The sequence below is a fragment of the Pituophis catenifer genome, unplaced genomic scaffold (genome assembly GCF_029215685.1).
Source record: "Pituophis catenifer annectens isolate HBS135680 unplaced genomic scaffold, rPitCat1.0.hap2 SCAF_4, whole genome shotgun sequence".
In the NCBI taxonomy this organism is placed as follows: domain Eukaryota; kingdom Metazoa; phylum Chordata; class Lepidosauria; order Squamata; family Colubridae; genus Pituophis; species Pituophis catenifer.
Window position 1 is genome coordinate 110,441,652 of NW_027256884.1, and position 25,467 is coordinate 110,467,118.

At 36.6% G+C, this 25,467-nt stretch overlaps 1 protein-coding gene across 1 annotated transcript in view; it reads left to right on the plus strand.

The window, feature by feature from the left end:
* MICU2 (mitochondrial calcium uptake 2) overlaps positions 1–25,467 on the plus strand; it is a 67,997-nt gene that overhangs the window by 34,755 nt on the left and 7,775 nt on the right. The window contains exons 3-8 of the mRNA XM_070942841.1: positions 3,281–3,312; positions 3,424–3,499; positions 6,303–6,350; positions 8,762–8,844; positions 11,620–11,685; positions 16,513–16,610. Coding sequence (XP_070798942.1) covers positions 3,281–3,312; positions 3,424–3,499; positions 6,303–6,350; positions 8,762–8,844; positions 11,620–11,685; positions 16,513–16,610 — 403 coding nt within the window. The remainder of the gene's footprint in view (positions 1–3,280; positions 3,313–3,423; positions 3,500–6,302; positions 6,351–8,761; positions 8,845–11,619; positions 11,686–16,512; positions 16,611–25,467) is intronic.

The window sequence follows — 25,467 nt, forward strand, 5'->3', positions numbered from 1 at the left end:
ATCCTACCCAAGGGTCATTATTAATGCTGCACTTTTCCTTTGCGTTACAACATTATCACAAATGATAAAGTAGTGACTTTTGAATAACAAAAGGTTATATGTCTGTTCTTCCTAAAGAGGCATAGGTTAAGTGTATTGTATGCAGGAAAACATGGGCTGAATTCATTGCCATTGAGATACTAACATCAGGTTTAATCTGAACATTGGTATTAACAGATAACTAATAGCTAAGTAAAATATATGTTACAAAGCTCTGAATTTATAAAATTTAGATTGCAAAGAAATGTGTGACATTCATTTGGTATCTAACTCTAAAACTATTCAAAAATTGTTTTTAATGACAGAGAACACCGATGTAATCATTGATTCCGGTGGCAGTTTCTTATACATGCAAAGTTATAGATAATGTTTTGCCTGGAAAAAAAATGTGCTTTTTTTCTCATTGGTGTTTTGTGTATCTGCTGTTTGTTGTTTAAAAGCTATGTAAATGGATGTTTTAAAAGGTGGAAAGATGCTAAAAAGCATCCAACTTCTGAACCAACGGCCATTGGCAGTTTGAAGTATCTAAGTCAGGGATGTCAAACTCAATCCCAGCGTGGACTGTATAAGGATTTTGTTTGCCATTGGGGGGCCAGAGTGGGTGAGTGAAGCTGAGTGGGCTGGGGCAGCACAGGCCAGTCCCTCGCCATCTCCGGGAGGGCCCCACAGGATAATTCTGGGCTATCTGGCCCACAGGCCACATGTTTAACACCTGTGACCTAAATTGTAATAATTTCTGTTCGTTCTTATGAAAGAACAATGAAAGAAATCAAACTATTATTACTTTTGATTGCCGTATATAGACCTTCATAAAGTTTTTAATTCAGTTCATGAGTTTACAATACATAGAGTGAAAAGTTATAAACCTGAAAAATATAGAGTTCTTTATATAACCTATTGAAGTGAAGTGCTACTGGTTTGCTCTGGTTCGGGCGAATCGGTAGTGATAAAAACTACCGGTTCAGGCAAACCACTAGTAAAAAAAAGCTACCAGTTCAGTTGAACCGGTAGTTAAAAAAAGCTACCAGTTTGATCGAACCAGTAATTTAAAAAAGCTACTCCAAACCGGGATTTCCGACAATCAGCTGTGCCGCGTGGTTTACCTTTGCTAGAAAGCAGGAAATCCTGCTTTCTAGTGAAGCTAAACCGCACGGTACAGCTTATCCCCCCCCCTTGCTATTCTACTTACCTTCCCAAGCCTCCTTTTGGTGTGTACTGCGCATGCGCGTCCTCAGCGCACACTTGGCGCACATGCGCAGCCAGCGAACCGGTAGCAAACCAGTTCAGATTTCACCACTATTATTTATAAATTATCAAAGATATTTAATGAGTGAAAAGTGTGATGCTTTGTTATGGTAGACTACACCCAATGTCATGATAAGTCATTCAACAAATTTAGTTCCAAGTGGGTTTCTAATTCCTTGCTAGATGATGCACCATGCATGCTAACCACACCTTGATGTTCACCAAGGCCAGTTAAGATGTGATCACAAAATTCTAGATGTATTTATCCCAAGGGATCCAGGGAATGAAGTTATGGTTTAATATGTTAATGACCGTATTCAGGGTTCTTGGATGTGAATAAAACTGGAGTTCTATTTTGGTTTCCAGTATGATTCATGGGTTACAGGGAGAAGTCATCAGCAGATCACTGTCAAGTAGAAAGTCACTGACAGAACTCAAACCAGTTTCATTTCCACTACATTCACATGGGAGATAGTTAAGAACTAGAAAGAAGAAGGAAAACCAATAATAGCCACCTGTCGCATACTTGGACTAATGTCCTAAATGTTTCTAGTGGTAGTCTTTTATAGCAATAGGTTTTAAAATTATTGCAGCCCATTTGGTTTGGAAGATGCGTGTTGGCTATATTAACTGCAATTTTTAGGGATTATAATTGGAATATCTAAAAGGCTGAAAGGAGGCTGTATTACAGCTGTTTTTTGTGATTTCAGTTTTATGCCAATATGTAAATATCATCAATATGCTGATGATTATACATCTCCACCCCAGACCACCCCAGAGATGCCCTTTCCGTGATGTCACGTTGCCTGGAGGCGGAACGGGCCTGGATGGGCAGAAACAGAATCAAACTCAACCCCTCCAAGACTGAGTGGCTGTGGATGCCAGCATCTCAGGTTTCAAAGGCCCCATCACTTTTGATAGATGGGGAAAAACTTGCCCCCGTTGATAGGGCTCGCAACTTGGGTGTCCTCCTGGATGCTCGGCTGTCCCTAGAAGACCATCTAACAGCTGTGACCAGAGGGGCCTTCGCACAGGTTCGCCTGGTGCGCCAGTTGCGCCCTTTCCTAGACCGAGATGACCTTCGCATAGTCACTCATGCCCTGGTTACTTCCCGCTTGGATTACTGCAATTCCCTCTACATGGGCCTGCCCCTGAGATGCACCCGGAGACTCCAGCTGATCCAGAATGCAGCCGCATTCGTTACTCCCATATAACACCCCTCCTGCGTGAGCTGCACTGGTTACCAGTGGTTCTCCGGGTCCGCTTCAAGGTGCTAGTTCTCACCTATAAGGCCCTACATGACTTAGGTCCGGGATATTTGCAGGACCTTCTCCTGCCTGCCACTCACCGTCCTGTTCGCTCACATAGGGCCGCTCTCCTCAGGGTTCCGACAGCGAGCCAATGTCGTCTTGCTGTGCCCAAGGGTAGGATGTTCTCTGTGGGTGCTCCCACCCTCTGGAATGAATTACCTACCGAGCTCCGGACGTCTCCTGATCTCCGTTCCTTCCGTCGGGACCTGAAGACTTGGCTGTTCAAACAAATAGGCTGACTCTGATCCCGGGTTTTATTATTTACTATTAATTAGTTATTTGGTTTAAAATGGGATTTTATTGTACTTGTTTCTTAACTTGTGTTCGCCACCCTGAGTCCTCGGGAGAATGGCGGCATATAAATACATGTAATAAATAAATAAATAAATAATAAATGTAACGAATAGAAAGTATATTAGTTTTTTTAAGTTAAATATCTAAAAGTTTATTTTATTCTATTTGTTATGCATTGTAGCAGTATTGAATAGATTGTTCCTATCATTCTAGAACAGTAGTTTTTTTTTCTAACTATTATGAACATTTAAATATTTCTAAGCTGTTGGTAGTGTCACATGCAATTTCTCTTTTAAAAACACAGTCTGAAGAAACTGCAGAACTCAACAAAGCTTTGACTTACAGATGATTGACTGGTGTGTTTTTTCTTTTTTCTTTTCTTTTTTGGACAGGTAAAACTTTGGCCAAGAAACTGACAAAAAAGGTAGGCAAAGAGTTGATGCTGTTTGTCAAAAGAACTTTTGTTCTTTCTGTTACTTGCTTTAATGGATTTTGCTTTCACAACTAACCTGTCATATATTTGGTTTGTTCAAAGGAAATAGATTCTACCCTAGCAAATGTTACGAAGGCTAGACCAGGACCAACCTTTTTTAGAGATCTTGGAGACAGAGGTAACCGTTTAGGTTATTGATGTTATTAATATTAAAATCTTCTTTCCTGAGATTTCAATATATGGAAATGTTTGCTTGATGCCTAGGCTGCTAAATTAAATATTTTGTTGGAGCTATTTCAAACTCTATTTTAGCTCCAGAAACAAAGATCCGAAAAAGGTGTGTGTGAGAGAGAGGGAGGGAGGGAGGGAGGGAGAATGAGGCTGAGAATGAATTTTGCTGGAACCTGGAATGCCTGGAAATGTATGTGGGAACACAGGTCATTCTTGGAGATACTTCATGATCACATCTCAGAGTGTCTGTAGCTTGCCTTTGGTTCAGGGAAACTAGTATCAAGTATCAAACTATTCTCCAAAGCACCTGAGAGTAGGACAAGAAGCAAGGGTGGAAACTAATCAAGGAGAGAAGCAACCTAGAACTAAGGAGAAACTTCCTGACAGTTAGAACAATTAATCTGTGGAACAACTTGCCTCCAGAAATTGTGAATGCTCCAACACTGGAAATTTTTAAGAAGATGTTGGATAACCATTTGTCTGAAGTGGTGTAGGGTTTCCTGCCTAAGCAGGAGGTTGGACTAGAAGACCTCCAAGGTCCCTTCCAACTCTGTTATTCTATTCTATTCTATTCTATTCTATTCTATTCTATTCTATTCTATTCTATTCTATTCTATTCTATTCTACTCTACTCTACTCTACTCTACTCTACTCTACTCTACTCTACTCTACTCTAATATATAGATAATAACAATTCTGCAATTTAGTTTAGTACACTATAAAACATTGGGATTATTTAGGCTTCCTAAATCAATATTGTAAACCCTTTGAAATTAATCAAACTTGAACACCAAGGACATGAATACTAGGCTCAGGTCAGAGACGTTTTCTCAAATTCCATTCCTGCTTGGGGCTGAGATTTCTCTTACCTGACTGTTGCTTTGGTTGCAGCTTTTCCTCCTCTTTCTCAGGGCTGTTGTCATAGCCCAGTACACTAGTTTCTTTGAGAAAAATCTATGTGGTTGCTAAGAGTAGACACTGACTTGATGGCACATAATCAGTCAAAGGCTAAATGAACAAATTAAGTTCAATAAGTTCTGTTCCTTGTTTGAATAGGAAGCAGAAGAAGATATCTGAGTGCATTTGTTCTCCAAAACATGGCAATGTTGTGTGCCATTTAAATTTTGACACTCATGTCCAATGTCTCTATCATACGTTGTGTCCCCTATGTTTAATGGAAGTGATAGCACAGAAAAGAATTTTTGAATATCAACATTTATTTGTCAATATCAGTGCTATGGGGAAATGTTTAGAATGAGCACCTTCTCAGTGCTAGTATACAGTTTATTACCAAACTATAAACTGATGCAGGGGGGAAATCATTAACAGATGAGTAAGCTGAGTAAGATGGGGAAAATTAGTGAAAGCAATGCAGTGGTTTGGATTTGACTGTACACAAGTGCAAATGCAGCATCTATCAGCTATTTGTTGAAGTAGCTGCATCTCTTCTATGGCTGCAGCAGAAACTCTACGGTAGCTTACAATGTGGGATATAGATATAACTGCTTTAATGATTTCCAACTAGTAGTATACATTCCTCCTAGCTCTGAAGCACTTTCTTCAAACAGAATTTAAAAAAAACTATGTAGCCCTCGAAAGCAATTTAACACGCAGTAAGTTGTTAAGTAAAACTCTTAATATTTATCCTATAATCTTTCTGACTTCATGGATATAAGTTTTATGCATCCTTGAATTAACATAACAATACTTATTTTACATCAGTTATGAACTATCACTAGCAGAATCCATTCATAGGAATTATTTAATGTGAGGATCCTGTGTGTTGGGGAGGTGGGGGAATCTCCTTTTCTATCGGTTAGTTAAATATAAATCACAGAAAAGACTTGCCCAGTAGATGGTAGAATTCAAACATTTGCTTGCAACATTTCTTCCATTATACAGGATAAGGGTTGGGGTTATTTTTTGTTTGCACGTTAAACGTAGCTTGTCTTTGTGTGTATGTGTTATTTATAAAAGATCTTTTTAAAAATTCTAAAACTGTTCTTACTGGGGGAGATGCTTCAAATTCTTTTCTTTAACCCATAGACTTTATATACTTCTCTATCTTTAGCTGGCATGTTGGTATTTTAATAATTGCATCTTGTGTTTGTTCAGGCTCTTCAGTAGGCCTTTCAAAGGGAAATGTTGGAATTTTCCTTCAAAACGGGAAAGAAAAGACACTTTCACCTTGTAGAAAAGATGTGTTCAGGTTTTTAATTTTTTTTCTTCTTAGAGCCTGTTCCTGGCTCCATGCCCAGCAGTTCTATCAGTTCAATCTAGCAGCTTGCCAGCTTTGTGTTGCTCTATTCCCCCTGAGACTTAAAGAAAATCTGGTCTTCACATTTCGAAGACAGCCAAAGGATGAAATACTTTGATCCTTCAGAGCAACATTAGCAAAGGTCTCCTCCCAAATACTAAATATGACAAAGCACACTTAATTTATTCATTCTTTGTATAAACACTGAATATTTTCTGTAAAAACTCAAAAAAGATTTAAAGAGACTTTCTATTAATCCCAAATAAACCAAGTCTTTTAATAAGATATCAGCATGATGGGAATTGTAGAGCAGTAGAATGGGGCTGGAAAATCTGATTTTCCTGAAAACTAATTGATATTGCTTTTTTTTAATAGGTAAAGAGCATTAAACTAAAGAACTTTTATAAAAATCTAATTGTGCAAGAAGTGCTATAAACAAAGCACATCAATCTGCTGAGGACTACCAAACTAACCTTTCAATCTTGTATTTCAGGATTGATTTCCTACACAGAGTACCTCTTTTTGCTGACAATACTCACAAGTAAGTATTTTGATGGTGACTGTACTTTGCAATTTAATTAAATGTTAATCACTATTGTTAGCTCCTTTTTATTTGTATGATCCAGGTCAAAACTCAGCTGATAAAGATATGAACTTCTTAGAGTAATAATTGGTTACGTGCACACTGAGAAATATAGAAAAAGATTCATTCTACAGGTCCTTAGAAAATGAAGGCATCTTAAGCTTGCCTTTCCTTATTTTAATGTCTAGGCAAGTTCATATTGTGATGGATCCCTGAGATATCTAGGCCTCAAGTTGTTCAGTGCTTTAAAAGTCAAAATCTTAAATTGCTCCCAGAAAAGGTCTTTTAATAGAAATATAATAAGTTCTTGAGGTCTGTCCTCTCTATCATATTTTATACTAAAAGAAGCTTCTGGGTGCACTTCAAGGGTAGCTCCTTGTTGCAATGATCTCTTGAGGGAGATGAGTGGTCTAGAAATTAAATCAATCAATCAATAAATTCAGTTTAGGCATGATTGCCAAGTCAAGCTAGCATTCATGCAGTACTAGTACACTAATGTAATTTTTACAAAAGCTGTGTTTAACACTGCTGTCTTGTGGGGGTACACAAAATCTATGCAATCAATTATCACTTCTAGATGGTGAATTTCCTCTTTGGGGAACAATGCATATTTGTGTCCTGATTCCACTTTCCTATTAAGCAAGCCCTTGGTGGTTGGATTAAATTTCAATTTATGTATCCGCATGGCCACTTTCTGCCTCTTTTCTGTTCCTTGAAAAGAGCTTCCGAAGCCTGGAGAGAGTGGGAGAAAAGGTGTTTAGGGAAGTCAGTGTTCAAATACACAATTTTCCATTCCACCTGTTAGCACCTTCCCAGATCATGGGAATAGTTGGAAGAGAGTAAGAACCAGCTTCCTTCCAAATGGCTCAGAACTATAATTCTCAGAATTGCTAGCAGTATCTCCAAGTCAATTGAGGAAAGACGAAGGCTGAAGCCTATTTAGAGTCCTAAGGATTCATCTCTCTGGTTGAATAGCTTTTGGTAGGGTTTGTCTGTCTTGGCATCTGCCTCCCATGGTGATTTAAAGAAAAAAAATATGGGCTGTTACTATTTTGATAAAGTTAACTGTTATTTTTATGGCCAACACCCAAATATAATTTCTGTTAACAGCCAATGCGAATATCTGATACTCTCATCCTAAAAATATTGTCTGCATAATTAAATGGAAGTGTGTGGGGCTTTTCTTTGAACCTCCTATATTTTATAAATACATACCATTAAAGCTGCCTCATATCAGATAAGAATGTCATCTGGTGAGCTGCACGAGCTGCTTTAGCTCCTATACCTTCTGTGGGGCTGCCTCCTTATCAACCTGTTGCAACATATGGTTTGTTTCACTGCTTTATCGTTTTGCTTTATCCTCCAATAAACTAATAGGCCCCATATGCAGTGTTACTGACTCAAAATGTCGACTTAATAAAATTCAGTGGCCGTTCTTAAATCAGTACGGCTTCTTGCCCTAAGGCCTAAGCAATAGACTGTAGATACCCTGTTTGTGAAATATTTATTGATATTCATGAATGTACTGAGAATTGTAGGGATTTTAGTTGAAAGTTTTAACTAAAAATTTTAAACTTGGTAATATATGTGTATATATATATACATATACATATATATATATATATATATATATATATATTTCTAGAAATGTATGTATGTCTATGTATGTACGTTTGTGTGTGTGTAAAAGTTTAAACGAACATTTCATTTTCCCTGAGGTTCTTTGTATATTCTTAGAGGATCTTAACACTGTCACTGAAATAGCTGGAATCTCTTTCCCTTTTAATTTTGCTATCACATTGGCTCAGTTGAAACAATCTCTATTTGACTCTCCAAACTTTGATTTACGGGCTTCTTTTTAGTAACACAAACTCTAATTTAGGGCATTCCCATATTATGCATGGAATTTGTAATATGTATTCTTAAAAATAGCAATCAAATTGGGTAAATCTTTCAGTTTATTGTACTTGGTTTTGTAGATACTCAATACTCTCTGATAGCAAATCTAGAAATGGTTTTTAAAAATGGCTTCACATCCACCTGTTTATGTGATAAATTTATATCTCATTTTTACTCCAGGAGCTTGAGATTGCATCCATAAACTCCTACATCCAATTTTCCCCACAAAAAAAAATCTCTGAGAGTAGGTTGCTATGAGAGTGTGTGAATGATTCCAAGTCATCCATTGAACTTCCATGGTTTAGGATAGCCTTGAACAAAGGTCTCCTGGTCCCAGTTCATTATCTTAACTATTACACTACACAAATTTCTTGTATATAAATCTGGAGGCATGTGTCTATATATAGAGTATCAGACTCCATCACTTGCATGTAAAGGGTTTTTTTGAACACATCTATTATTTATTGTAGAACCACAGACTGGATTTCAAATTGCTTTTAAAATGTTGGATGCAGATGGCAATGAACAAGTAGAGAAAAAAGAATTCTTTAAGGTATGGTTTGAAACAATTGATCAGTTGCTCTTGACGGTTGATGATATCATCAGTCATTGCCATCCTACTGTAAACAAGTGGGGAAAAAGCTGAAGTAATAACAGACTTTATCTTCCTAATTCAGAAACTCAGAATGATGGTAACTGTAGCCATGAAATAAAAAGACAGTTGCTCCTTGGGAGGACTGTGATAGATCTAGACAAAGTGCAGAGACATCTCACTGACAGCAAAGCTATATATTGTCAGGGGCATTGTTTTCCCAATTGTATCATGTGGATAAGAAAGCAGGATCATCAGAAAAGTTGGGGGGAGGGGGGGGGACTTGGAAAGAATAACTTGGAAAAAACTTGGAAAGAATAACTTGTATAGCAAGAAGAACAAGCATTTCGATATTAGATGAAATAAAACAGATCTCACCAGAAGAACTAATAATGAACCTAAAACTTAAACATTTTGGACATATAATGTAAAGAATGAGACCCTGACTCTTGGAAAAATTGAAAACAATCAGAAAGAAGCTGACACAAGCCAAGGTTTTAATTTTTACTGGATGTTTTAAATTTATCTGTGTTTAAATTTGTAATGCAAACTGGTGAAAATTGATTTGAATTGCTGCAGGATATAAATGTGATAAATGAATAAAGCCCTAGATACTATAACACAACCATGATCTCACAAGAATTCAAAAGAAGCCTTTGCTAATAGGCATTATGATGATATCCATCAGATCACACAGAGCTGGAAGTGACTAAAAAGCTGAATAACTGAAATAAATTTAGGAAAATACTGCTTTTTCCAACTTAACCTGTCAGACTTTCTTTTAACATTGGATTTGAGGAATCAAAGGTACATTTTAAGGTTTATAATGTACACGTCCTCAATTTATAACCACAATTGGGATCAGAATTGCAGCTGTAAGTTGCTGCAGTTTTTAAGTCGAGTCATCATGTGACTGGACCGATATTACAACCATTTTTACTGTGGTCATTAAATGAATCCAGTTTTCCCAATAGACATCTTTTACTGGAAATCATAAAAAAAAGGTTGCAAATTGCAATTATGCGACTTATAGGACACTGCAGCCATTTGTAAATGCGATCCAGTTGCCAAGCATCCAAACTGCAATCAAATGATCGTGGGAGCTATGCAACAGTCATAAGTGTAGGCACAGGCTATAAAACACTTTTTCTTCAAACTGTTGTTAGATGAACAGTTGTAAGTCAAGAACTACCTGTGGGAGATGTAAGGAGAGATCATTTTTATCGTTTAGAAAGAAGGTCATATGTTCCTTGTCTCACAATGATAAACATAAGCACTTCTAAGCACCTTTAAGTCCTGCACTTTCTGGTTCTAACCTTGCCGTTATCATAAATAATAAATTTTATGTTCTTTTCTTTTTGCTATCCATTTGAGGAACGGTGTTAACATCTTTGAAAGGTAGGGGGGCTTAGCAGTGCTATACTGTACTCAGTTTTTTTTCGCTCACATGATGAGAAATGTTTTACAAAAAAAAAAAAAAAATCCTGCCAGGAGTTTGCTGGATGATTACTTTGGGATTTAAAGCAATAAGCAAAAGCAGCTTTTGATAGAAAACCTTTGAATCCAGAACCTGTTTTTATTTTATAGATAGTCATGATTATTTAATCATTCTGGCTTTTTAAAAGAAAACACAGCTTTGAATCAAACACATATCAGTGTTTTGACTATTCAGAATGTTTAAAATGCACTCTTTCAATACGTTTTTAAAAGCTACAATCTACAAAGTGAGATCATTTTATTCAGTAATGACTGTTTTAATTTAGAGTTGATGTCCATGGTATCTAGTGAAGGCCTTTCTCACTGCTACTGCCTGAGAATCTTTATCTAGAAATGGCAGGGGTAGAATAATATTTCCTGCATGCAAAGGAATGTGGCTTGCCAGTTAATTTCCCTAGTCAAATTGATAGTATTGTCCTATATTTCAGACAGGAAGAATAAGCAAAAGAGAAATTAGGCTTCATAAGGCTGCTTAGTAAACTATTTGAAGAAAAAAAAATTGAACTGGAGAATTCTTGCCCTCTCTATGTAAGCTCTCATTTAACTTTGAGATAAACCTCTTAAATCAACGGTATATAAAAGCATTTATCTGATTTTACTTTTCTCTGAAGCTCTGCTGTCCTGCTTAAACTTATATTTCTGGACGTATTTTAATATGTTTGCAATAAAGTCATTGTGCAACTGGTTCTTCCCATCATATGCCTAATACACACACTCTCACATCTCCAAAGAATCGGGACCTTCCCAAACAGTGTGGACTGTGGATTGGTTCTCTGGGTTAAGGAGGAGGATAATCAAGGCTGGGAAAAACATAAACGGGGATTATTCAAACAAAGCTTGAATCTATAATCCTTGGAAATGATGAGTGTAAAGCTAATTTTTGTGGTTTTAAAGAATTAATTTCAGTGAGCGAGCAGGTGTTCTTGTGACCATATCTGTTCATGGAAAATCCTGGAATAAAACATTCCTTCCTGCCCCTCTCCTTCCATCAGTGTGATAGATAGTTCTATACTTGGGCTGCCTATCACACCTTACATTTACTTTGTAATTCATGTATAATTTATACATTCTATGCTTGTTTAGTGTTCTTATACAAAAGTTTTTCTATGTAGAGACTTTCATAATAAATAAAGGAGGCCTCAATCTTTGTAACCTCATTAAATATTCTGTGTATGCTGTGGGAATGTCCTGCTCACACTCAAAAAAATAGAAGATAATAAATACATCCTTTTGTTTTAGCTTCAGAAAATAATTGGAAAGCAAGATGAGTTTAAAACAGCTTCAGGAGATGACATCCTGTCTCAGGTAGGTGCCAATCCAAGGAAGATTCATATGAATTTTCTGATGCAGCTATATAACATTTCCTCTATTAAAATATTTGTGATGTTTACTTATTTACTAAGTCTCTGTAAATAGTAAATAAAGTAATGACTGACATTTTTTCCTAAAATACTTTTCTAATCTGAGGAAATTCATAGTTCAGGTGAAGGTTTATACCGTATTTTTAGGAGTATAAGATGCACCGGAGTATAAGATGCACCTTAGTTTTTGGGGAGGAAAATAAGAAAAAAGATGATTGGCAGGTAGATTGGCCTCCCGGAATACCCCCAATCAGCTGTTCCCAAAGGTGAATTTTAGCAACAGGTTCCTTGGTTGTGAGCTCTGTGCCTTGCTTTTTTTTGCTTTTTTTCTGCCTCTGAAACTTCTGAAACTCAGTTTCAGAAAAAACTTTTTTTCCTGCCTCTGAAAGCCTCCGAAACAGAGCTTCAGAAAAAAAGCCTCTGAAGCTCTGTTTCTGAGGCTTCTTTTCTGAAGCTCTGTTTGGAGGCTTTTTTTCTGAAGCTCTGTTTGGGGGATTTTCTGAAGCTCTGTTTGGGGGCTTCGTTTCTGATGCTTTTTTCAGCCTCTGAAACATCCGTTTGAGAAGCTGGGTGGGGCTACATTCGGAGTATAAGAGGTACCCAGATTTTCACCCTCTTTTTTGGGGAAAAAGATGTGTCTTATACTTTGGAAAATATGGTAATAAGGATAAAAGATTTATGGATAATCACCACAAAAAAAGACATTATGTTATGATAATGTATATTAGGCATTAATGCCTAGTTCTTTGGTTTTGATTTTTTGGGTGCCTTCTATCATTCTTCACTCTTGATGACTAGACATGCTCATGATTTTTGTTAGAACATTTTTCAGAAGTTGTTTATCATTAGTTGAGGACAAGTTAAGGAGAATCAGTGGAACAGCTTACCATCAGAAGTTGTAGGTGCTTCATCACTGGAGGTTTTTAAGAAGACATTGTACAATCACTTGTCTGAAATGGTATAGGGTCTCCTGCTTGAACAGGGGTTGGACTAGAAGACCTCCAAGGTCCCTTCCAGATCTATTTTGATTGATTGATTATCTTTCTAGAGCTGAGAGGGAGTGACTGACTCAAAGTCACCCAGCTGGCTTTGTGTCTCAGGCATGACTAAAATGGTCTCAAGCCTCATGTCTTTAACTACTATAGCAAACTACTATAACTATCTAAAATTTAATATGATTAATATATTTTAAATTTTTCCAGTTACAATTGTATAAATAATATAAAAGTTACAAAAATAGTAAAAACCTTATAGTTGTTCAAGTTGGAAGGGTCCATAGTAGGTGATTGCACCTTGACAACATCAGCTAATGTTTTTTTAAAAGAAACATTGGACTTGATTAATACTTGGATGAGAGGCAATGTACATATCCTAGCATACTTTAGTCTACATGAGAAGTTGAAAAAACATCCCACAGGAAAACAGTAACCAATTATATGGACATGGTATTACAGGCATTGCAGGATCAGAGGCATAATTTCATTCAGTGGGTTTAGTAAATTCTTCTAATGCATTCTAGAATTCCATTATGTGCTCCCACTGTCTTAGTTTTACAGACACTCCATATACTGTACATGTTTTATTTCTTTTGTTTATTAATGCTGTTTATTAATGTCATAATTGTTACCAGTTGAGCCCATAAATATTGACCTCCATAACTTTGGCCAATCTGCTTGTGATCACGTTATCTTTTTTTTTTTGTAAATGTACTAAATTTGCAAAAATTCCATTTTCCATTATGGAATCTCCTTAGGATAACATTTATTATGGGTATTTTCTTTTTACTTTAGAAACTACGTTTAATAAAAATTTCTATATTTCATTACTGACTTTTTCCTTAATTTAAAAACATGGTAAAACAGCTTGGTTTTCTGTTGCAATCGAAACTGGTTACAGGTTTTGTAACTGCAAAGCCAGGAGGAGTTCAACACCTTGCAAGCTTCAGTGTGTTTCTCCTCCCTGATTTGCAAATTCCAGACATTTCTTTCCACCCCCCATCTCTGGGATCTGCATGAGACTTGCAAGTTGCCTAGTTCTTTATGGAGAGAGAGAGAGTCAAGGGGTAAATTGAATGCCATTAAATCTCAGCAAATTTTCAACCACCCACATTTACAGCATAAATGTGGCCTCATTTATGCTGTAAGCAAAGCTCTCACCTCTAGTATCCCTGTTATTTACATTATTAACTTGTCTTTCTTATTTGCTAGAGGTTACACTGTACAAAGGTTTGTGGCAGTAAGTAAATATTTCTGAGTTCAGCAGTGAATAAAAATTAAGGCTAGAGCAGTGATGGCTAACCTTTTGTGGACCGAGTGCCAAAAGCAAGTGTGCGCGTGAATGTGCATGTGCACACCCAAAGCCCCAAAATGCAATGCGTGTGCAGCCCCCTGCATATGCGCACGCATCCACCAGCACAAACCCCTCACCCCACAAATGTGTGCGTGGCCCCTGCACGCACCCCACATATACGCACGCCCCCATGCATGCATCACACACACCCGTGCATGCGCACACAGCCCCCATGCATGCATGGCATAGACCTGAAGACCAGCTGGCCGGCGGGAGGCGCACGCGCATTCGCAGCAGAGCTGAACTCGGGTGACGGCTCATGTGCCATCAGAGAGGGCGCTGCCTGCCACAGGTTCACCATCACGGGGCTAGATGCTCTAGCTCAAACTTTGTTTGAGAATTGCCCCCCCTGTCCACAAAAAGGACACAGTAAAAAAAAAACATCCTGGGAGATTAGAGGAAAGGGAATGACAACATCTCATTTCATTGGCCTTTCAGCAAATTTTATAACAAGACAGCCTGCATCATCATCAGCAGCAGATGTTTTGCAAGAGTACCTACAATGTTTCTCTCAAAATTCCAAATATTTTTACCAGTCAAAAGGGTTCCCCGCTCTGTTGCACCGTATTATATTTAATTTATCAATTGCATCATTGCCAGGTGTAGCATATTAATACTGAACTTAAGATGTATATTTTCAGTTACAAAAGTCAATGATAAAATACAGCATGCACAATAAGCTATTTCAAGTGACCTAAACGTGGCCCGTTTTACTTAGTTTAGTGGAAAGTAACATCGGACAAATAAATGCTATCTCTTTTCCCATAAAGTGTGTTGTTACTTGGGCAATAAGCATGATACACATCGAACTAATACAACTTGTAGATAATGCTAAAATTCAAATAACCACTAGAATTTGAATCCATGAATAGATCTCTGTCTCATCTTTCTTTTTCAGCAGAAGAAAAGACACAGAGGTCATGTAGATGTCATAAGGAGGGTACTGTTGAAATCTCTGTGGATTCCATGATGCTTAGTGTGTTGTTGTGTTCAAAGAAATGCCACTTAGTCTAAGTGATGAAAGAAAATTATAATGTACAAATCCCTCACTTTGCATAGTTTCAACCTTCAGGAAAAAATGGAATAACTGAAATACAGAAATACACTCCTTGATTTCTCTTAAGCATTTTTACTAAGGGGAAAAATCAACTATATATGAATTATTTATTTCTCTTGAATAAGAAATAGATGAATTCATGTAGCTATTAGGTTAATATTTTGGCATATCTAACAGCCTAGGTAAAATTTTGATATATAAATTTAGAACTCTTTATTTATTTATTTTACATTTTTCTAAAGTAAGTCTAGTTTTCCCAGATAGAGATAAATACTTACTGGAATCAGTGCTACTTATAAATTGCAAATATTCACTTGCAAGTATCACTATAAATATTTAAATAGTTGATTTTTTTTTAAAATACATAGAATCTTGGAGTACATTTTAAAAAGTTGCATTAATAACTGACAAAATATTTGTTGTAATGATTCATTTGAAATATTTTTCTTCACTGATAAGAATAGAAATAATATTTTAAAGTACCTGCAGTTGTCATACAGTGCTTCCTTATGTGAATGTTTCTTTTTCAGAATGAGACTTGACTAACTCCTAATAGAACTCTCTTTGAAACCTGTGTGATCAACATTAAAAATTAATAATATTTTTTTTTCACATACCCATTGGAAATGGGGCTAAACTATTCTGATATTTCTTTTGAAATTGTCCGTGGGAACTGCATATATGTCCATACAGCAAAAGCCTATATTATAAAAGAGAAAGCAATTTTTAACACCAAGATAGAATTTGGGAAAGTTGTTATTTGAAGTCTGATCAAATTGAGAGTTTTCATATTATAATAATAAATTGCTTTATTTCTGCGAAGGCCTCTTCCTTCATTTAAAGTTCATCCTGGATTTTAATTTGCATTGTTCAGGGTAAACAATTACATCTTTTGCTTCAGTTATTTATGACAGGATTAAAGGTAAAGGTAAAGGTTCCCCTCACACATATGTGCTAGTCGTTCCCAACTCTAGGGGGCAGTGCTCATCTCCATTTCAAAGCCGAAGAGCCAGTGCTGTCCGAAGACGTCTCCATGGTCATGTGGCCAGCATGACTAAACGCCAAAGGCGCACGGAACACTGTTACCTTCCCACCAAAGGTGGTCCCTATTTTTCTGCTTGCATTTTTTACCTGCTTTTGAACTGCTAGGTTGGCAGAAGCTGGGACAAATAATGGGAGCTCACCCCGTTACACGGCACTAGGGATTCAAACTGCTGAATTGCCAACCTTTTGATCGACAAGCTCAGCGTCTTAGCCTCTGAGACACCGCCGTGTCCCTTTTTATGACAGGATTACAAAAGTACAAATACATCTGGAGTTATTCCACCAAATATTAACTCCTGATTTGTTTTTACTTGCTTGCAGGAACCAGAAATGGAAGGTGCTGATATCAACACCATGTTACTGGTCCACTTTTTTGGAAAGGGAGGAAAAGATAAACTTCAGTATTCGGAATTCCAAAGGTAGCATTATAAAATCTTTGAATTGGGCGTACATATTTAAAACAGTTAAACCTGAATAAGGTTTATGATAAAGAGGTTTATGAAGCCAAAACAGAATATGGATTTAGTACTCTTTTAAAACGTATTCCAGATTTGTCAGGTGGTTAATCCAATACTTCTTAAAGGCAAAGGGGAACCAAGGATTTAATAATTTAAGTTCTCAAAGCATGAACATCTTTGGTAGATGACTTCAAGTCCACATTCCGCTTTTCTGGTTTGCATTGAGATTTTTCGTAAATCAACCAGGATGTCCACATGGGGCAAAAAAACATAGCAAACTGGGATGCACAATGAGGTTGCTTTTATTTAACTTCAACTACAGGTGCTCCTTGACTTAACAACTTAGTTTACTTAGTGACCATTCGAAGTTACAATACCACTGAAAAAAGCGATTAACATATGCCCATCAAAGCATCACCATATGATCAGAATTCAGGCGCTTGGCAACTGGCTTGTGTTTATGACTAGTGCGGCATCCTGAGGTCATGTGATCACTATTTGTGACCTACAGGCAAAGCTAATGGGGGAAGTTGGATTAACAACATCATGACTCACTTAACAACAGTGAATCACTGACAGAAAAGGTCATAAAATTGAGTATGGTTCACTTAACAACCACCTAGCTTAGCCATCGAAATTCTGATCCTAATTGTGGTCGTAAATCAAGGACTACTTTGTATCATCCTGTTCTGTTCTTTGTTGCAAGATGTAAAAAGTTACTTTGGAATTTCATCCTGATTTTTATAGCCTTTTAAAAATATTTGTCATATCTTTTACTTCAGAAGGATCCCAAATAACTTTCCATATTTGGGACACTTGTAGGAATTGCATTAGATGTTATGTCAAGATAGTGTTTCCCTCTGGAATGCTTTAATAGAACTAATTTCTATAGTGCTATTCCCAGAAAATGCCTAGACTAAATTCTTACTTTTAGACATTTAATAAAACAAGTCATGCTTAACTAATAATAGAGATTCTGATTATCTTCATCTGTCTTTTATATAGATTATTATAATTCTGCATTTTATTCTATCTTTTTAATGTCATGTTGTGCTTCAGATCAGGATTGTAATATGATTTGTTTTAAATTAAACATTTCTTACTCAACAATTAAAATGAGCATTTAATTGATCCTGTATTGTGAATAAACTCTTATAATGCTATTTTTTAAAAAAGAGACTGCTTAAATGCAGACAAAAAGCCCTGTATTCTTGGAAATATAAGACTTGAAGCTATGCGACTTCTACCTTGAAAAATGCTGAAGAAAATATCCTACTTAGTAATATAAATAAATTTAATATCGGTCCTTTTCTTTGAGGAATCTTCTGCAAATGGGTCCCTCATTTTGAATCCTATTATGTTTTCCTCAGGACTACTTCACATGCTAATATTCATAGTTATTTTCTTAACGGTTACCATCTGCTGAAAAACATAGCTTGAGATATATTTATATCAGGTTATGCAGGAAGTATGTGAAATACAGTCATCTAGATATACATTGAGAAAATAAGAATACTTTGGCATCCAAATTTCGGATCAAGAAGTGTTCATTTGTGAAAAAGCACTCAAGTCTTCATAACTGAAGCACAAAATATGACTGTATGAGGAAATAAAATGTTGTTTTGTTTTTCTTAGACTCCACTAGCACCTTCTTTCTAATTTGGGATCTGAGTGAAAATGATTCTCAGTAAATTTTGAAAATATGGCAAACAGTCACTTGTAACTGCTCCAAACCATTGATGTCTACTATACCTTCTATCATCATACAAAAATTCTGATTCTCAGGTGCAAGGCTTTAGGTTTTCATTCTGCCTGTCTATTTTCCACACAGCAACCCTGTAAACTGGGTTGGGCTGAGAAAGAGTGACTGGCCCAAAGCACCCAACATTCCCTCATAACAGTAAAAACAATACCCATCAGTTTGGGCATATTCTGACCAACATCAAACTGAGAGAAACCCAATCCAATTTTATCCCAGATTTGCTTACCTTATTCTATGCATGTGAGGATTCTTTTTGTCTAGTCACTGTCTTATTAATAAGCATATTGTTGCCCATATTACACCAATACATGAAACATATTGATAATGCTCACAATTTAAATAGTTTGGCCAAAGCATTGTACTGAATAGGATAAAAGGACAGTTGTATCTTTCCAAAGAACAGTTGAGAGGCGTCATGCATTTGGCTCAGTACTGGCCCTTTTCACTTTAAGATTCCTCTTATGTGTATCCAAAGGTATCTTTGGGCCATTGGAACCTCTACAGACTGGCTCCTTTCTATGTTATAGATGTAAATATTGGAAAGCCAAGACATTGGAAAGAAAACGAGATTGGACAACCATTTGTCTGAAACGGTATAGGGTTGAGCAGGAGGTTGGACTAGAACAGGGATGTCAAACTCGTGTTGTCACAGCATCGTCATGTGACATATCGTAACTTTTTCCCCCTTTGCTAAACTGGGCGTGAGTAAGGCCAGCGCATGACGCATCCGGCCTGAGGGCTGTGAGTTTGACAACCCTGGACTAGAAAGTCCTTTCCAACTCTTATTTTGTTGTTGTTAAGCCTAAATAATTTAGATCACAAGTGTCAAACTTGCAGTGTCACGCTGCCGTCACGTGATGTTTCGCGATGTTTTTCCCATTTGCAGAGCTGGGGTGGGTATGGCCTGCACGTTACACATCCAGCCCGTGGGCCGCCAGTTTGACACCCCTGATTTAGATGGAATTCATAATACAATTGCTTCTTTCGCAATTAACAGAACATCAATGCTAGGGTAAGAAGCAGCCACATTCACAACTCATATACAGTATTCATCTGGTTAATCCTGAATTCAGAAACGGATCGTATTAGTTTTACTCAATATGATCAATCCCCTTTTAAACATGCAAACAGGCACTTCTTCCATTCATCTCACAAAAAGAAACCTGGTGGTTTTCATCATGTCTGTTCCCTCATTCCTTTATTTTGTTATATTTTTGCTTAGACATAGCAAGCCTAAGAATCTGGAACAGTCAAAAACTTGTAATACAGTTGGTCATAATCAAGTTATTTTCCTAGTGGATATATACTACTATCTAGAATGTTTTACTCCCAGCTAAAACCAAAATAGGAGCTCCTGGAAATGGATGAGAAATTCATTTCGTTCTCATTCCAGTACAAATTTATCTGATTAAAATTTTCCAAATCAAAATTTAGTTATTCTCCGGTAGTTGTAAATTTCTGAATGTTGTGCTACAACTTTGCAACAAAGTGCAAAGCTGGATAAATGGGCACAAAAAGATGTATATTGCTGAAAGTAGCGAAATGCATTTTACATGGGAATTTAATTGCAGAAATATAATATTAGAAAAATATGCATGCAAATCATGCAATCATTGTATCTAACTTGGATTTTAAAATAATGGAGAAGAGTGGAGAGATGACGTTAAGATAGGAAAAAGGAGAAATTCAGATTTGGCCATGCCTAATGCCACAAAAACTTGCCTTTCCATGGTTTTAGGATGCTCCAGCTCTGCGAGAAAATAAGTTTTTGATATGCTTAAATTTGCTCCTTTTTCTCAAGGTACAGTGGGGTCTTTAACTGTGTTAAATCCAGAGTGCACCAGTGAAAGATTGTTTGCATTTATAGTGTGAAATGGAATGTCTCGGGTAATTAGATAAAATCCTGCATTGATCCAATGAGGCATAACACTGATAATTCTGTGTACCTACTACATTCAACAAATGTAGGTTAAAGATCTTTGCCTACCGCAGATAGAAGCTTGTAATCAAAATTGGACTCCCACATTTTGCTCTTAGAGCTGTTAGGATAAGTATAGGGTTTTATATAGGTAATTTTTCAACAGAGGCATTTCTTTTTCATGCACTTGGTATGTGTCTCCTTATCACTGCCCACATATATCCACAATCCATCTGCATTGTGACATGACAGTAGAGTTTGTTTTAATGCACAGAAAGGTGAATGAAAGGATCAGTGTCTATTTTTCTTTAAAGCTCTGTGGAGATATCACTTTTCACATTATTTTATTTGTAAGTAACTCAAGCACATCATTTCTAGGGTTCTGTTGTTCAGGAAAAATGTGATTTCTATCTCATAGTTTTTCACATTTCTACCTCACATGGGAGGCTATTGTTGGCTTTTTGATCAAAGTGCCATGATGTTTTTACAACAGATGACTGATGAGCTGTACAGACATAGATCATTGTCAAAGGCAGAGGGGAAAATGATGCTAAATGCTTTTATCATTTTCCAAGTTCTTGTTAAAAAGGCTTTCCATTGATCAGCGGAGTAGCCAGAGAAAGCAGGAGTGATTACATTTGATTAGGCTGCTTTAAAACCTGTCACAGAAGCTTAGATATTGTTAACTATGTAATTTACATTCCTTAAAATGATGTGGATGGGGGAGGGGGGAAAGATTCATTCATAAGGCTTAATGGTGCTTATGTATGCTTAAGAGATTTTGTTTTTTCAAAATACTGAAATGAAATGTAGGCTTTATTATTTAGTCTTTCACTTTTCCTGTTGATTTGTTGTTCTTTGCAACACATAATTTAAACTTAGCATGCAGAAGTGACTTTAAATCATGCTACACAGCAAGTCTTCTGTATAGCAGATCATTACACGGTTTATGACTTCTACTTCATGGTGCACTTGATTCATTTTATTTATTCTCTACCATTAAAAAGGCAATTTGCCTTATATGCATGTTATCGATTTCATGCTGGCAATAAAGCTTTTAAACTAGCATTGTTGTTTTTTTCAAGCATATGCAAAATAGGAAGGGAAATTGAGAAGGGCTAAATTTGAAGTTTGCAAGAATGGTAGAAATTACCAAGCCCGACAGCTCCCCATTATCCTGACCCCCATGCCATGAATCTTTTATAAGTAATAATGACTTGAATTGTACCCTCAAGAGAGTCACTACATCGTATGAAGCAGAGGTGTCACATGGCCATTTCATGAAGTGCCCAACACAGTCCATACTGCTGCATTTTGGACCAACTGCAGCTTCCAAATGCTATTCAAAGGTAGCCCTATATAGACCTTGTTACGTAATCCACCCAAGAAGTAACTAAAGCATGAACTACCATAAGTTGGGTCCCCTGGTCCAGGTGTAATTGGTGCACAAGATGAACCTGTACAAAACCCTTCCTTGTTATAGCTGTCTCCTGTTTTTTGGACGTGTACAGAAGGATCCCCGAGTTGTATATCAACTGTGGAGCACGCTACCCCATTTAGAGATAAAGATGGAAGGTCACTCAAGTCAGAAAATTCGCAATCACTTAGTCTTGCCAGAGTTGAGCTGAAGCCTCAATTACCACCATTTTGGCATCATCGTGGTTAAAAACGGATAATCATGCCTCTGCAATGTTCCAGCCCCATTTATCCTCATTTGCCTTTGTTTTCTTTCACATCAAGAACTCCACAGGATGCCTGTTAGTTTCTATCCCCAAATTGCTAATGAAATCTGATTGAAATGAACCTAGAAAATCAGTTTTCTCAGGAGACTAGTGGATAAAGGAAGCAAAGGATGCAGTCACTCTTGTTTTGTTCTTTTTGTGAAGAGAGTCAAAGATATATAGAACCTGTCCATCTAGAACGACCTAATCAAACTGCTGCTACAGTTGGCTTACCTTGCAAGAAGCAACAGGAATGTTTTCTTCTCTCCAGGGAACATTTGAATTTGTCAAATGTTCATTTGGCTTTTTTTTTAAAAAAGTGGGGGAGGGAGAGAAGAATGGCTACTAGTGACTGTAGGATGTGTCTAAAATGCCATAAGAAAAATAAAAGGAACTGAAATGACTATGCTCTATAAACAAGAAGTGCAAAGAACAATGCTATAGATGAAGAAAATGGTAGATGTCAAGTAGGAATTGGTTGGTTGCAGCACAAAATATTTTGGAAAGGCCTATCATTCAAGATGTAAGAAAAGTTGATTATGTCTTACAGTGGTAATGCTTAATATTGTGGAGTTCTTGGTGCTTTTTGAGCTTAGTCGTTTTGCAGGCGTTGCCCAATGTCCAACAGCACCAAGAAAACACCAAGAACTCCATTGAATCCGGAGCTGCATAAACTGATGTTTAAAAGTTTGTGAACTGAGCTAAATTGTGATATGTTCTTTAAACAAGTCCTAAAACTGGATAAACCTGTGTTTAAAAGTTGGTGAAGTCTTCAATTTTCAATATTCCTGCATAAATAGAGCTAAATTGTGATATGTTCTCCACACAAATCCTAAAACTAGATAAAGACAACCTAATTAAACAAAACAGCCAATTGTATATTCTATGGGAATGTATGATACCGTGAAGATGTCCTACCTACACATTCCTCATTTACTAGGTGCCACAATATTTTTCAATTAATTTTTCCGCACTGAACTCCCTATTACATGCATCCTGAAATCATACATAATTTGAAAATGTTAACAATTATACTTTTCTGAATTTATGTTCTGTTTTTCAAGTAAATATTACTAAAAAGGTCAAGTTCATGTGTAGCTTGTGAACATTACATGAAAAAGTAGTCTACTGGGGAAACAATCTTATCAAAAGTTCTTCAATTAAACAATTGTACAGATATCCATACAATTCCATGTTTATGAATGGTTTCCTGGCTATATTGATACCTATTATATTTTCTCTTGGCTGCCATATATATATTTAATTTTGTTCTGCATCCTGTCCTGTTCTTAGTTAGAGTCATTGGTTGGTTAGTTAGTTAGTTACTTAGTTAGTTTACTTTATTGTCATTGCACCTCATACAATGAAATTAAATGCCATCTTCAGTGTACATTATAACTATAAAAATAAAAACACACATCCTTCATATTCTATACCAGAGGTCACCAATCTTTCAGACCTCAGGGACCACTAAATTCATAATTTTAAATCCCGTGGACAACTAATATGAATTTTTAAAAAAGATAAATAGTATTTAGTGCAATATAAAAAATGCAAATCATTTTTCTGCGGACCACCAAATTTTTCTCGCAGACCACCAGTGGTCTGCAGGCCACCAATTGATGACCGCTGTTCTATACAATTGAATTGAAACCCCTGATATTGCATTAATATTGCACTATACAGTAGAATTCAGTATTGTTACTGCTCTGGGATAGAAGCTGTTTTTCAGCCGATTTGTCCTTGTTTTTATTATCCTGTACCGTCTGCCAGATGGTAATAGTTCAAAAAAAGGGTGCCCAGGATGAGATGGATCTGTAAGAATGTTTTGAATTTTCTTAAGGCAGCGGGAGCTATAAAGCTCTTCCAAGGAGGGGAGAGGGCAACCAGTGATTCTTTGGACAATGACTTTAACCCTTTAGAGTGCTGTCCTATCTGCCACTGTGCAATTGGCAAACCATACACAGGTGCAGTAAGTTAAAATACTATCTATGGTGCAGCGGTAGAAGGTCACCTGCAGTTTTTCATTCGGTTGTTTTTTCCTGAGTAGTCTCAAGTAGTATAATCTCTGCTGGGCCTTTTTGATCAGTGCTGCAATGTGAGTGCCCAAGTCAGGTCCTCTTTTATAATAACACCCAGAAACTTAAAACTGGCCAATTGCTCCATTAGGTCTCCATTGAAAAGCAAGAGCTGGATGTATGATCTATTCCTTCAATCTATTTCTATTAGTTTAAGATGGTAGCTATAGAAATTGAATAAATAAATAAATTCCCACTCTGCAAGTGTACTATGTAGTTCATAAATTGATACAAAAATAAATAAAAATTGATATGCATGCCTAGATCTCTCTCTCTATGAATATAGATATAAATGATTTTTCTCTGATGGTCATTCTATAACCAAATTTGTATTTCATTGATATTCATAATACATTTGTTAGCAAAATTTTGAATAAGAGTAACATTAGGTTGTTTGAACAAGAGTATTTTATAGCAAACAATTTCTCATTTCTGTTACTTACATCACTTAAAAGTTTGTCTCTTTTTAAACAGATTTTAATTAAAGTATATGTGCACATTATCTACTTTCATGTTTAAGTCTGCTTTCACATTCAGGCAACTTTTTAAAAATTGCAGATACCAACATTTTTTCAGCCTAGTTACTCATGAACATAGATGAATTTAGAGAGCACTCTAGTGGTAGGCTTGCTGAAGCACAATATTTTTGTAATTCATGGCGTTTATTTATTTCTTCCAACTGTGTATTTAAGATTGCAAACTTTTAAAACCTAGTAATTTCTTTTACTCAACTAGTGTTAGTCAACAGCTCACAGAACTCTGCCCTCTTGGCATAATTTCTGTTATTCTGCAACACGGAAGTAATGAAAGTTGTTGCTGTTAGGAGATGGAAGCTAACAGTCTATAAGTTGCATTCTCCTACAACAGTGACTCTAAGAGGATACTCTTTATTTACACAGTACCATCAGTTGATAAGAGTAAAGTATTATTTGGCTAAAAGTGCAGTATGAAAATAATTGTCTTGACAAAAGGATAACTCTGCTGGATCAGTCCAAGGAAATCTTAATCTAACATTTAGTTTTGGCAACCAAAATGCTTCTGGAGTGCTTTTAAGCAGAAAGTGAAGACTTCGCCTTCTCATACCATTTCTCCCCTAAAGCTGACATGTTGCTCCCGTCCCAGAAATAGCACTGATTCCCAAGCCTTTGATAAGCCTGCCTTCCATGAATTTATCTAATTCCCTTTTAAAGCCATCCACATTGGCAGTCATCACCATGTCTCATAGTAATTAATTCTACAACTCTATTTTTCACAAAAGTATTTTTGAAAAATACTTTTGGACAGTTCCAAGTTTCTTTTTGTTCAGCTTTATTGGAGGATCCCAGGTCAGACTGATTCA